General features: G+C 37.5%; 1 protein-coding gene across 1 annotated transcript in view; it reads right to left on the bottom strand.

Annotated features, from left to right (window-relative positions):
- The window catches only part of HAO1 (hydroxyacid oxidase 1), a 48,605-nt gene that overhangs the window by 21,681 nt on the left and 12,443 nt on the right, over positions 1-14,481 (bottom strand). Inside the window, exon 3 of the mRNA XM_033094274.1 lies at positions 909-1,164. Coding sequence (XP_032950165.1) covers positions 909-1,164 — 256 coding nt within the window. The remainder of the gene's footprint in view (positions 1-908; positions 1,165-14,481) is intronic.

Consider the following 14,481-nt stretch of genomic DNA (forward strand, 5'->3'; position numbering starts at 1 on the left):
TGTCATCTCTCCTATCTAAGTAGATACCACTGGGAATTCCTTTTGTTACCCAGAACAAGAAAGTGTTTATTAAGCTGAAAAAACAAAAACAAAAAATCCTAATATATTATTTATTATTGTTTTAGTAGTAGTAGTATTAACAGGAGGCAAAAAAACAAACAAACAAAAAAAAAAAAACACAAGAAAACAAACTCCTTTTCAAATGGCCAAGGGGAAATAATGAGAAATGTTTGCTGTCAGAAGACTAAATAGGGGGAAACTAATTATTTTAGAAAGTCTGAAAAATAAGGTAATCAAAATAGAGAAATAATGTGAATACAGATCTCATATTAGGGAACTTTGAAGCCATCCACTTTCTGATGAATTTGGCAATAAGTAAGAATATGTCAGGGACCTTTTGTTTTTGTTTTCTTAGAATGGCATGCACGGTGTTTGGGCAACCCTGTGTCTGGGATGCATGGAGCAGGTTTACTGGTAGGTCTGACAGGAAGAGCACTCTCTCTTCTTTTTGTCATTGGTCACTAAAGGTACCATGTGCAGAATTAATATCCTAAACCTGCCTGGAATTATCACAGAGATTACATCATATAGATAATTTACATAAGACTCAACAGCAAGATTTTATGCATAACACTTTATACTCAAATAGGTATATACTCCATAAGGGGGGTGTGACTTGTTGGAGATTATGTATATTTGGCAAGGATGCTATCTCTAGAAGCCAGTCCCTATCATTCCTAGATGAGATCCCTTTCAACCATACTTTGGGACCAACATTTTGTGAAGAAATAATTCCCCGGGGCACCCTCTTGGAAACTGGAGCATGTTTTTGGAGCTGGCTTATGACAAGAGCAAAGAGCATTAGAAAACCATCTCAGGGGCCTAGGGGATCAGATACCATTGGTTACCTGAGTTGGGCTGGCAGCTTGAACCTGTTACGCACATCATCGAAGCGGTTGCCCAGGTAAGGGGTGTCCACTGTCACAAAGATGGCCTGGTAGCCCATGCGCTCGGCCCGTTGCACTAGCTGCTTGGTGACCTCACGATCCTTGTAGATGTACAGCTGCAGCCAGCGAAGCGCCTCATGACCAGCCTCTGCCACTTCTTCAATTGAGGAGGTGGCCCAGGAACTCAGCATCATGCCGGTTCCCAGTGACCTACAGGCTGAGGAAGAGAGGGAAGATCAAGGCATGCCTGACATTTTCCCCACTTCAAAGACTTTAGTTGTAGTTCAAGGGGTAAAGACATCTAAAGGGCAATCTGGCAATAAGAAGTCAAATCTTGGTAAAGTTAGAAATAGGCATTCCTTTCCACAATTTGTGAATTGATCTTGAAGATAAAAACGAGATAAATAGCCAAAGATGTGCCATATGTAAGGTGAAAAAAATGGGAACAATCTGAATATTCCACCTTAGGGGATTGGATAAAATGTAGTTCACATATAGGATGAAATGTACACATCCATTAAAGGTAATATTTTTGTGATGGTTTATTTTATGTGTCAATTTGGCTAGATCATGGTATCCAGATATTTGCTCAAATCAGTCTGGGTATTGCTGTGAAGGTATTTTTGATGAGTTTAACATTTAAACCAGTAGACTTTGAGTAAAGCAGATTACTCTCCATAATCTGGAAGGGCCTCACCCAATCAGTTGCAGGAGTTAAGAAAAAGATGGACCTTCCCTGAGGAAGAGGGAATTCTGTCAGTAGTCTGTCTTCAGACTTGAATTACAATATCAGCTCATCCCTGGGTTTCCATTCTGGCAGCTTACCCTAAAGATTTTGGATTTGCCAGACTCTACAATTGCATGAATTAATTCTTTAAATAGCTCACTAGATTTTGGTGATAGATAGATATTCCATTCTCTCTCTCTCTCTCTCTCTCTCTCTCTCTATATATATATATATATATATATATATATATATATATATATATATATACACACACACATATATATACACACACATATATATACACACATATATATATACACAATATATACACACATATATATATGTTATATATTCTATTTCTGACTATTACATTAATGAAAGAAAATTAATGAAAATAAAGAGACGTTCAAGATATATTAAGGAAGCAAAAAAGACTACAAAATGACATATATAACAGGATTCCACATTTGTACAAATGTGGTTATTGATATATGAGCCTAAATGAACTAATTACTAATGATATGTGAGAGAATTATGGATGAGTTTAATTTTTTTCTTTAAAAATTGTAGTAAAGTTGTGTTCTACCACTTATGTCTTTTAAAACTTTATAAAATACATATGCTAGACATCCCAAGTAGATAGCAGTTTCCTCACATCCTTTTGAGCAAGATATCAAAAAATAAACAAATGAATGAAAAATTAGATAGAGTCCTCTAACCACTTGTCTTAGAGAATTTGAAAGAACATGGGTAATGAGCTTTCATCCAAAAATAGGTAGTAAAATTGAGGTCAGCTTTAGTGGAGGACAAACTGATACAATGTATATATGCCACATACCAAACATGCAAAGAGATAATTAACATATGAAACTGACTCTATGACACTGGGACGTTCGACTTATCTGTGTGTCCACCATATACCAAATGAGAGTAAAAGTAGTTGTCCAACGGATATTCATAGGGTGATGAGAGAATCAAGTGACATGAACGTTGAGAGGTTAAAAAGCTTCCACCCTTCTCAAAGTGGATCATCAAATCCCCTGGAGTGTTTGTGAAAACTCGGGTTCTAAAACCCACCCCTAGAGTCTCTGAATCAGTAGGTCTGAGATGGAGCCGAAGAACTTGCCTTTTTAACCAGCTCTAGGTGATGTGGATGCTGCTAATCTTGGACCAAATTTTCATATTTAAATAGTAGAGTTATCATTTGATTGTAAAATGCTAAGTTCAAATGGTCATAAAATGGATTTTGTTTTTGATAAATGTTATTTTTCCTATGACTTTGAAGGTGTTTTTCGTCCCTGTTCTTCAGGTCATCGTCCATGTAAAGAAGACCTGAACAGGAGATTATATTATCTATGGGTCACCCTCTGTACCCTCTGTACCCTCTGAATGTTCCTTTGAGAATTTCTCTCATCGGGACTCATGGCTTGCAAAATGTTGTTCAACAAACCACATTTTATTAAGTAATAACACATATGAACATCTGGACCATTGTCTGATCTTCATTAAGATTTGCAAATATGGAAAATAGCTCCAGGCCATCCACTGCTGTTAAAAAGGAGCACCAAGGGACATGGATTGCTTCGGTCAGAATTCCCTAACCATCAATTTCCCCACAAAGAAATTATGTACTGAGGAGAATGTGACCTAACAAAGGTCACACAGAAATGGGCAGCAAAGTTGGAGAACCCAGTATGTCTGACCATCACCACCATCCCTGCACTCCCCTCCTCCCCACACCCCCCCGCCCAGGGCAATTATCTTTCTAGAACTCCCAGATGCCCCAAAGACTCCTCTGGTATCAAGCAAGCATAGATAAATGCACTCCCCCAAGACTTCAGGGCCATAACACCCCAGGGAGCAGGTTTGCCACATGCCTGAGGGACGCTATCATGCCAACAGGTTTGGGAAGGCACAGAAACTTGGAATCCAGTGGACAAAGCCTGCCACATCCTGTAGGTGCAGAGTGTGGCTACACAAAGTAGTCCTGCGAGAAGGACCATCATATGATAGGCACTGTTTTGTAGTTTACACAAAGGCCTCATGCAGGTGAGCAGCAGCGTTGCCAATAAAGATAAAAAAATCCTCAACAAGATCTTTAATTCATAAGAAATATCTAGAGACATTCCATACAGATCATTGAAATGATACAACCCAATGCATTCAGTCCTATCTACTCCACTTGAATCATTAAGCTTGCAGAGGTGTCAGCCCTCACGAATATTTTGCCCAAATCCCTTCGTATATACGTCCAGAGAAAAGCAAGGCCAGTCCATGCTATCTATTTCCTGAATCTACTGGTTCACATACTAATGGCTCCTGATGTTTATTGGTGCTAGATGTTTATTTTCCAATGATTAAATCAGATGACGCTGAAATATTGAACCAGGGCCCTCAAAATTCTAATTTACCATTGTTTCCAGTTGTAGGCATTCGATAAATATTTGGTGATTTAATGAATTTAATGAGACTCTCTCCCCGAATGCAGGGGAAATATCAGAGTCTGTACTGACATATTATGAGTGGAGGATAAGATATTACTTCCAGAAGAAAACAAGAGCGAAACTTAGAAGGCTCCATTCTCCTTGGAACATATATTACTGATTACTGTGGTCCCCATTCACTTATGATTATTTGCTGTAACATAGGAAAATTATAAATTATACCTATTGTTTTCAACACAGCTTTATGTTAGAATGAGATAAGGTAGTCTGGGATTTTGCAAGAACCACTAAGAGAGACAATCATAAATCTGCCTGGATCCACTAAGGGCAAATCTGAGATTAAGTTGGTACATGCCAGGATGACAATTCTGCTTGTTAAAATATTGAAATACTTTCATTCTGTTGGTAAATCACCATGGCTGTGAAGTAAATAATCCCCCTCCAGAGTCTCTTCAATATGCCATCCCCAAAGAATCCCTGGATCCTGCCCCCATTCTACCAAATACAGCAATTTAAAAGTTAATGCCTGGCAGAGCTGGGGACACCCAGAGCCCTGTTAGAGCACTAAAGACAGCATCTGAGACTCTCTTCTAATTGGTCAAGTGCTTTGCTGTACTGGTTGCTAAATATTTCATATATCACCTTTGTCTGAGATGTAAAGATATACCCTTCTAGCTCACATCACTCTTTTGGGGGCAAAAATTACAAGCTTTTAAATTTCATAAATAACCTAGCATAGTCAGACTTTGTTAAGAAATTCTAATTAGAGTTATCCTAATCTAGTGCTTGATAGCAGCAATGTTTTTGAAACTGTTTTCTTTTCTTATTCATTTCCCACAATGAAACTCTCACCTCCTGCTCTGCAAAACAGCAACTGTCAGATTATTTTACAAAGGACAGGAATCAGCTCAAACAGAGTTCTATTTCCAACTTGTGCGGCAGTAATGGAAGACTCCACTGCAAGTTGCATTTGTGCAACTCCTGGCAAAATGGAGATCACCTCTGAGGTGATATTACTATAAAGGCAAGGTCTGGCTCTTGCCCATGATGAAGGTCCCTAATGTTGATCCAAAGCTAAAAATCTTGGCTATCATACCCAGGTGACTACACCATCATGGAAACATCGATCCCATATGACAGGGCTCTATTTCCTCAGTTTCCTTACTTCCACTCATCTCCTCTTTTGTCATCCCTAAGATATTAACTTCAAGGATAGAAACCTAAGCTTTTAATGCTCTAGATTATATAGTCATACTGTTTATACATGACATTACTTCTTCTTCTCTTTATTTAGAGGCAACAGTAATACATGATGCCACTGATATAAGAAAAATGAGTAAGACACACGCATCACCACTAAAAGAGACACTAGTAAGGTCTCAGGCATTGAAGCATCAAAGATAAACATATAAACATTTTATATATATATATATATATATATATATATATATATATATATATATATATATAATTACCAATTACCAATTACCAATTACAAAGATAGATATATATATATATATATATATATATATATATATATATATATATCTTAGGAGGTAATATCTATATCTCAGAAAGACAATAGGATACAATGGAATGACAGTCAGAAGGCATGAACTGCAGTCTCAGCGGTGTCACCCACAAGGCACATTTCATCTGCAAAATAGCTATAAACACAGATGCTACCCTATCTACTCATAGCATTGCCTAATAATCCACTGAGACAATGTTTGTGAACATTTTCTCTGTAAACTCTGAACCCATGCAATTGTAAAGGGTTAAGTGATGGGATGCCTAACACTATTTGGGGAAAAAGTCCTAAGTAGCTTTTTAAATTTTCCTAATGTTACCAAAAACCTGGATTTTTCAACATCATCATTCATAATCTTCTCCACCCTCAGCTTTCTTATGGAATGGTTTTGCCACTCAAGACACCCATTCATATTTTCTCTTGCAAATAATGTCAAATGTTTAAAGAAGAAAGCTGTTAAAAGACAAAGAAATTTTCTCCAGGTCAAGGAACTCCCTGCTCCGTCCTCTATAGGGAGAGAATATCAGGTGAGATAACGCCTACATTCCCGAGGTACAAATCCCAGAAAAACCAGGAACAAGACAACAGCTAATAATCTAAGAGGTACAATAAAAACATGCCTTTACCATCCCCACTCCCTCCCCTTTATGTGTCTACAGGTTTCCATAGAGAGAACTGCAGAGTAGATCTAAAGGACTGCCAGTGTTTGCTTAGACCAGCCATCAAACAATAATTCCTGAAAGAAAAAATTTGAAATTCTCACTACATGTTTTTGTTTCCCTACCCTTTCATTTCCCTGCTGGGGCACTTACATTTCATAGGCGTTTGGTGACGGTGACACCACGGACCCGAGCTCGTGTAGTTTAGATTCACACAATGTGCAGCAGAAGGCAATGGTTAAACCACTGCTGCGTTTTCTTTTCTTCTTTTTTTCTCTTACGTTACACTTTGAAAAGCATCTGAGGCAAGTCCAAAATGAAACAAGAGAAAGTGGTGAAAAATGAGAATCCCTGGTCAGAAGGCACTGAAACAGTTCCTGGGGAAGAGCCGAGTACAAGTAAGGAACAGGCATGCGTCTACAGGAGCTGAGGACAGGACATCGTGCATGTCATTCATTCACAGGGTCACCAGGAGCTGGAGCTGACTCAATAGCACATAATACGTGTACTCTTTCATGAAATATAATTAGATGGGAATAAATGAGATTAATGCCACTTTAAACTATCACCCATCGCTCCTTCCCCTAGCCCGAAATGGGCTATGGGCTAGTGGGAAACATTGGTGCGTTCTGTGTAACAGAATAAAAACTATCCTCAGACTCACTCACAAAATAAAGTTTCTTATTAGAGTTACATCACATTTCCTAGGGTGGGGAAACACTGCAAGAGTCTATAGTAATTTGCCATATGATCGAGGGTAGTTCAGCCTCCCCAAACCACCATTCAAGTAGAGCATGAACTCAATTTCCTAGGCTATGGAACCTGTAATTCACTACAGAGGTCGACATCAACTCCCATTAGATAAAATTCAGCCACCTCTTGGGTTGACACAAATTCTAAACTCCAGTGTGCAGTGATTTAAATGGACTAGAGCAGGTAAATAACTTTGCAAAACAGCTTGAGCTGGCAGAATCCTTCCTATGGCTAAGAAATCCAGTTGTGCTTCTAGATTTTGGCAGTGTTTTGCTTTACCCCTAGCCTTAATGAAAAATGTTTATTTCTGAGCCAGGTAATCTGAATGTGGAGGAGAGAAGACAGAAAAGCAATTGTGGATTTAAGTTTTAGGAGACTGGACCCTAAGCCTGCCTGTCCCACTGCTTTAATTGAAAACTACTTTGTACATGTCTCTCATTTATTTAGAGTCTGCTTCTTCCTTCGTGCTGCATTTCAGGCAGTTGTCCTGCAATCAGCTGGCTCTCAGAACATCTTAGAGCGTCTTCCAATGGGAATGCAATTTGGACTGTATCTAACAGTTTTGTCTTGGGGGATTTGAACTATGCCTTTAGCTGGGAAACACCAGGAACTTTCATTCAAGTCTCTTCCCAGTGCTTCTCAAGCTTTGCCACGCACAGCAATCACGTGGGGATGTTGATAAAATTCAGATTCTAACTCAGCAGGTCTGTGTTTACTAGATTAAATCATCTGTTAGTCTGAAGGTGCTCTTGTGGAATAGTGGGAGTTGAGATTTTGAATTTCTAACAAGCTTTCCAATGGTACTGATATTTGTTTCATGAACTATACTCTGAGAACGACAAGGGAGAGTCCTTTCACAAGGAGTCATCAAAGTTAATGGGAGATATTTGCTGGCCCGAGTAAAGACATGACATTACAAACAATGGGAGGGAGAAGCACATTGATGGTGGTAGGGTGGGCAGTGGCTGGTGCCTCCCTTGTTAATGCCAGTCACGTCCTGCTGATGAATGTGTCTTTCTGCCCCACCTGTGTCCCTCTGGAGAGAGACACAGGCGCCTTAGCCACATTTTCTTATGCATTCATCTCTTACCAGTTTTAAAGTCAAGGCATTAAATTGCATTATAGCAATAGCCCCGCGGCACACTTAAACATTATCAGTTGTAGTTTATAAGCTTGCTTACATAGGATTTGCCCAGCTTCCTGGATTTTAGATCAGAAGTAAACATAAATGATAAAATAAAAATAAAATGGCGGAAGATGAGGAAGAAGAGAGAGAGGTTACTCAAAGCTGAGAAGGTATAATTTAGCAACTACAAAATAGCTTTCGAATGTTTAATATCAGGCCCAACAAGACTGTATATATCAGGCCCAACAAGACACATATAAGTAAGATGTTGAACCATCAAGTAAAACTAAAGGTCATCATCATGCCAGGATTGACAAGGAAGGGGGTCATAATACATCTGAGAATGATGTTCACCCACAGCCACTACAACAACAAACAGAGGAAAATATGTATTATCAGTGAAAGTGAATGTCTATTATTTGAAACATCAATCCACGTGGGACAAATCACATACCCCGATTAGAGCAGAACAATGAAGCAACGTGCTACTTTGGGTCCAAATGATTTCTTTGAAAACAGTCTTCCTTTCGGGGAAAAGTGACTTAAGTTTCTAAAATTACGTGTTTGAAGGAAAAGGGGTCATGTGTTCAAAGGGCCTAAAGTTGTTTTTTAGGTGCATTTGATTAAAAAGCTCCTGCAAAATTTAGTCACCAAAACAGCTGTGCTGAAATTTTGTTAAGAAATTGCATTTTGTCATCTGCACAGGAAGTCATTATATAATGGGGAAAATATGCAATGACAAATTACCAAGCAGAGTCTGACACACCGAAGTGTTTGCATAAATGTTCACTCTCATATCCATTGAGTGTGTCAACCTTTTTTGTACAGGAACTGTCATTATGCAGTTTGCTAAAGACACAATTAGCATTATTCTATGAATGCCTAAAATTACCATTGAGGTTACCCAGAAAAAATAAAAAATGTCCTGAAGTCAGTCATCTAAGAGAAGAACAAAACTTCCATTACAATTATGCTTGAAATATTTAAAAATGGTCCAACAAATCTTAATTTACTATTTAGGGAACTTAACAAATTGAAACATTGCCAAGAAAGGCCCGGAAACCAGACTTTATCTTTCCAGTGCTTTCATGATGGTCCATTGTCTGAACTTGGAGCAGTAAAATCATGAGTGATCATACTGTCACTACACCTCAAGAACTCTGTGTTTCTGTATGAAAATATTTTCAAGCAACAGTTAGTCCTAATGACATCTTAGCCTTCCCTTCCTTGCTTCCACTTTATCTCTTGGGCTGAACTCTGTAACAGACTAAAACATTAGTTGTAGTGTAATGATTCCCAGATTATCATTCTGTCATTTTATTGATTTGTCAAGTCCGGGCATAACTGACAGATGGCATGAAGACCACACCTCAGTAAGAAGCCTTTTAAAAGGGTTTCAAGGAATATCAAGTTTGCACATGACATCTTCAATCAACCTCCCTCGGTTTAAGAACCTCAGTATTGGGATACACACGTGAGCCTCTGACTTCTCATTGTCACACTTTATGTCATAAGGAACATTAACATTTCGAGAAGCAATTTCATGATCTCAAGAAAGCTGCCCAATAGCTTAAATTACGGTGCAAAATCATAGAAATCATATCATTTGATGTGTTGGTCTTTAATATAGCTAGAGTCTAACTTTTTAATAGCTATTTTTATTAGTGCAGCTTATATCATTGTAAAGTGATTTAAACACTGAATCTATCAGTTTTTTGAAAGTTTTTAGATATGACTTATATACTTTAAATATAATATACATCTATGCATTGTATATCAAGGATGTCCAAAACCTTTTAATATACATTCATGTTTATGTATAATGTACATGAGTATGTGTGCAAAAACAACATGTCCACTGACTTTTAATTGTTGGAAAAGAAGATTCAAAACATAAAACAGCTGATGTAGGTTGAAAATAAAGGTGAGAAAAAGTGTGAATTGCTTTTTTTTTTTTACTATAATGATGAAAAGATGTTTAACTTTCAAATGTTTAACTGACGTAATGTGGACAAAGTTTCCGTGAACTATCCTTTCTCCTTTATTCCTCCCTTTTTGTTTCTTCTTAGTAAAAATGGATAAAATACGTAATGTACAAAGACAAAGAACGGGGTTAGACTCCAGAGTGAAATGGCTCAAAGCCCATCTTCACCACCAACCGGCTCCAGACCTTGGTAAAGAGCGTCCTTCTTCTTCATGTCAAGTGAGGAGAATGATAAATGATAATCACCTCACAGGTCTATTGTGAGGATTAATGATAGGAATGTAACGTCCAAGTTTCTGGGGCAAAAAAGACACTCACTTCAGAAAGAGTAAAAGTTTCATTTAAAGCAAATTGGGTGCTTTTCCTGGATTTAGGTAAAATTGAGAATAATGGGGATATTTTCCTCATAGTTATGCTGAAATGTATATCTACACGGTCACCTAGAACACATAAATATATAAATCAATAAAGCTTTCAAAAATACGTCGTTTGGGTCTGGAGCAAAGGAAATGACAATTTTTCTTGCTGAATGGTCTTTCACTCAATGTTAAGGTTGATCACTTAATCTCGGAAAATCCAGAAAATTCAACAGCTACAGCTCTCACCTATACCCTAATTCAGTTCTTTGGGGTCTGTATGGCTCTTTGTGTTATTCTGCAATCTGTTCCACCTGCACCTTAATAGGTGGTCAAGTCATAGCTCAGTCCCAAAACTTCACTTTGGAATGTTCTGGCCTTTTAGGCTCAAAAAGAAAGTGTTTAGATTTAATGGTTTTATGGCCCATCAAATCCTGTGTGGTAGCCTCTAATTGCATCCAGGGGCAGGAATTTCTTTTAAAATCTTTTTTTTTTCTTTTGACAGTTTAATAAGAATTTGCTAATATGCTGAGCATTCCTGGAACGCATTAGGTGGGTTTTAATTTTTCTCTATTTGAGGTCCCAGCACTCCCTCATGTGGCACTTGTCCATATAACAAGTCAGAAGCAAAAGGATAAACGAATATTTAATCTCTTTTTTTCCTCTTCCTTTTTCACTTTCCATGTTTAAATGGAGCAAAAGAGCTAATGTAGCTCCATGGAGGATGAAGTAAAATTTTATTACAGCCACAGTGTATAAAATGAGAGAGATTTCCATGATGATGTCCTAAAAGCCTCAGTGAATAGCAAACACTTTATGATTTGGTTCTTTGAGAAGTCATAGATGCTCTGCTTTTTGTTGCAAGATGGAAATTTAACCTCTTTTATATGCTACTAGTATTTATGTTTATTATTGCTATTTCCTTTAATATATTAAATCTTGGTAGACATGATTTTATATTCATCCCTGAAGTGTATATGAAGGATAAACCTTAAAACACACACACACAAACAAAAAATAACTCTATCCAGAGAAACCCAAAACGCTAATTTGAAAAAAATATATGCACCCCTATGTTTATTGCAGTGCTATTCACAACAGCTAAGACATGAAAACAACCAAAATGCCCATCAGTAGACAATTGTATTAAGGAACTGATACATTTATACAATGGAGTATTACTCGGCCACAAAGAAGAATGAAATCTTAACCATTTGCAATGACATGGATGGACCTAAAGAACTATGCTAAGTGAAATAAGTCAGATGGAGAAAGACAAATACCATATGATCTCACTTACATGTGGAACCTAAAGAACAGAAAAAATGAGCAAACTAATCAGAAACAGTCTCAAAGATATAGAGCAAAAACTGAGGGGTGCTAGATGGGAGGGGGTGGGGATGAGGGAGAAGGTGGGGGATTGATTAGAAAGCACAGATTGGTAACCCCAAGATTGCCACAGGGATATGAAGACAGTTGGAGAATATAATCAATAATGTTGTGAAGATTTTGTAGGGTATCCGATGGTCACTTGTAGTATTACGGAGACCGCTTCATGGATGGTGTAGATGCCTGATCACTGCACTGCACACCTGAAGCTGAATAATAATGAATGTCAACTATAATTATATATATGTATATGTGTGTATATATACGTATATATACATATACACACACACACACACACACACACATATATATATATATATATATATATACACACATATATATATATATTTGCAAGAAGTGGAGTACAGAATTAGGAATAGAGACAGTGGAAATGTAATGGCTGTATGCGATGTCAGAGGGTAGAAGATTGGGGAAGGGGTGGTTATCATTTTGTGAGGGGTGTAAGTGTCTATTACATTGTTTTGTACACCTGAAACGAATAAAAAAAAAAAAACAACCTAACAGAATTTCAAATGAATGTGCCATTATAAGAAGCATTTATGAGTGCTTAAATATTAAAACAATTGTCAATTATTAAAATGTTGACTAAATCATCTATTGCAATGAATCTCTTATTCATAACACAATGCATGGCACACTGCTCTCCTCTCAGGGTTTCCCAGCTATTTTCCTTCTATCTTAAGGGTGTTAAGAGTTTTAATTTGTGTTTGTTTAAATTTCAGGCCCCTTTATTTATGCTCCTGAATTTTGCACAAGGCTCATGTTTCCTAATGAGTTTCATATTCTTTGGCTTATTCTATTCCAGCCTCTCAAAACTAAAGGGATAAAACTGTAAAAACAGAACATTTGCAGTTAGCATAGAGCTTGCCATAGGGTTCTTGCTGCAGTTAACGACATTTGGAAGTACCAGTACCTGACCAGGTTATTACAGACAGCATTTCATAAGTGATCAATAACCTTGAGCAAAGTAATTAACCTCTCTAAGCATCAGTTTTCACATCAACAAAAATTGGACAAAGATCCTGAGGGCTTTGGGCTCATACTTTTTAAGATGGAGGTCAGGGATAGATGAGTTAATAAATTCAAATTGCCTGGTACACATTAATTACTAAATAAATGTTGGCTATCATCATTTTTCGCAAGACTTTGAAGTATCACTTTTTTAAATTCATGCAGCACTTATTAAACACATATTTATGTTTTCAGGAAGATCCAGAGATAAATGCCTATCTGCTTACCCTCCTCTCTTCCAAGAATGAAGCTCTGAGAAATGGAAATCAAAGATACACAAATGCTCACTCCACCATCTATGTTCTCCCAGCTGGCATAAAAGTTAGAAGGTAGAGGATAGAAATGGGATTTCAGAAATATAAGGAAGGTCAGTTCTCTACTTTGAATGCTCTCTCTTTTTATATTTGATAAAATTTTAAATGGGGACAAAACTATTTATATATATACAAAAAAAGAAAATTATAAATATCATGTACTCCTGTTGGGAATTTTCTAGTTTTGTTTTTTAAATTGCCTCATTGTGGCGCATTATTTTTCTCCTTTGTTTTTGTCTTAGCAGAAGTCTTTCTTTAAAGTACTGTTCTTTTGAACTTCAGCATGCAACACAAGTGGCTGTGTGCTCAGCTACACACTGAACTTCCCGGAGATCCTTGGGGACAACGCTAGCCCCCTTGGGATACAGTAAGCATACCACTGATCTTGCTTAAGTAGCTCACTTTATCAATGAGGAAACGTAATCCTAGAGAGTGAAAATGACCTGCCACAAGAAGTGAAACTAGTTAGTGGTGAGTTTCCACATAAATCAGATGTCCCAGCCGGACAGCCCAAGGGATAGTTGTAGCCCACAAAAGTATTTGCTTTGGCCCACTCATTGTTGCCCCAAACAGTGTTTTAGAGAATTTTGATTTATATGCCAGCATTTAAAAACCAGGAGATTGCACATAAAAATCAAGGTTTCTGGCTTCTCTTAAAATTTTTGAAGATTTGGCAACCCCATATCCTCACTCCCTTGGGGCAACAGTTAGCTAGCACCAAGCAATGGCTGCCCCCTTTCGATGGAACTTGCAATCTCAAGTGTGCTGGTCTCCACTACTGAGCTTGCATTGTTGTTTTCTTAACTTCATCCATCTTTGGATACTTACATTACCAGCCTGGCCCTTAAAGCCTTTTTTTTTTTTTTTTTTTTTTTTTGAGGTTCCTGCATAAAGCTTAGCAAAAAGAAAAATATCTTTGGTAAAGTAAAAAGACCAATTTCATTCCCACTAAGATGGAAATGGAGTGTACTTTCCTGAAGGTGAGGCATTTCATGAGTAGAAGATTTGGGGGACTCTGAATTCTGATGGGCACATAAAAGAACACCCCATTTGGGGAATCTTTCCCTAGGATTTATATCATGAAATCCTTACAAGAACCCCTCAAGGTAAAAGATCTTATTTACCTAGGACTGCCAGATATAGCAAATAAACATACAGGGCACTCAATTATAAATGATTTGTTGTTTATCAGAAATACACACATAACTGACTCCCTGTA

The sequence above is a fragment of the Rhinolophus ferrumequinum genome, chromosome 23 (assembly GCF_004115265.2).
Source record: "Rhinolophus ferrumequinum isolate MPI-CBG mRhiFer1 chromosome 23, mRhiFer1_v1.p, whole genome shotgun sequence".
Lineage (NCBI taxonomy): Eukaryota > Metazoa > Chordata > Mammalia > Chiroptera > Rhinolophidae > Rhinolophus > Rhinolophus ferrumequinum.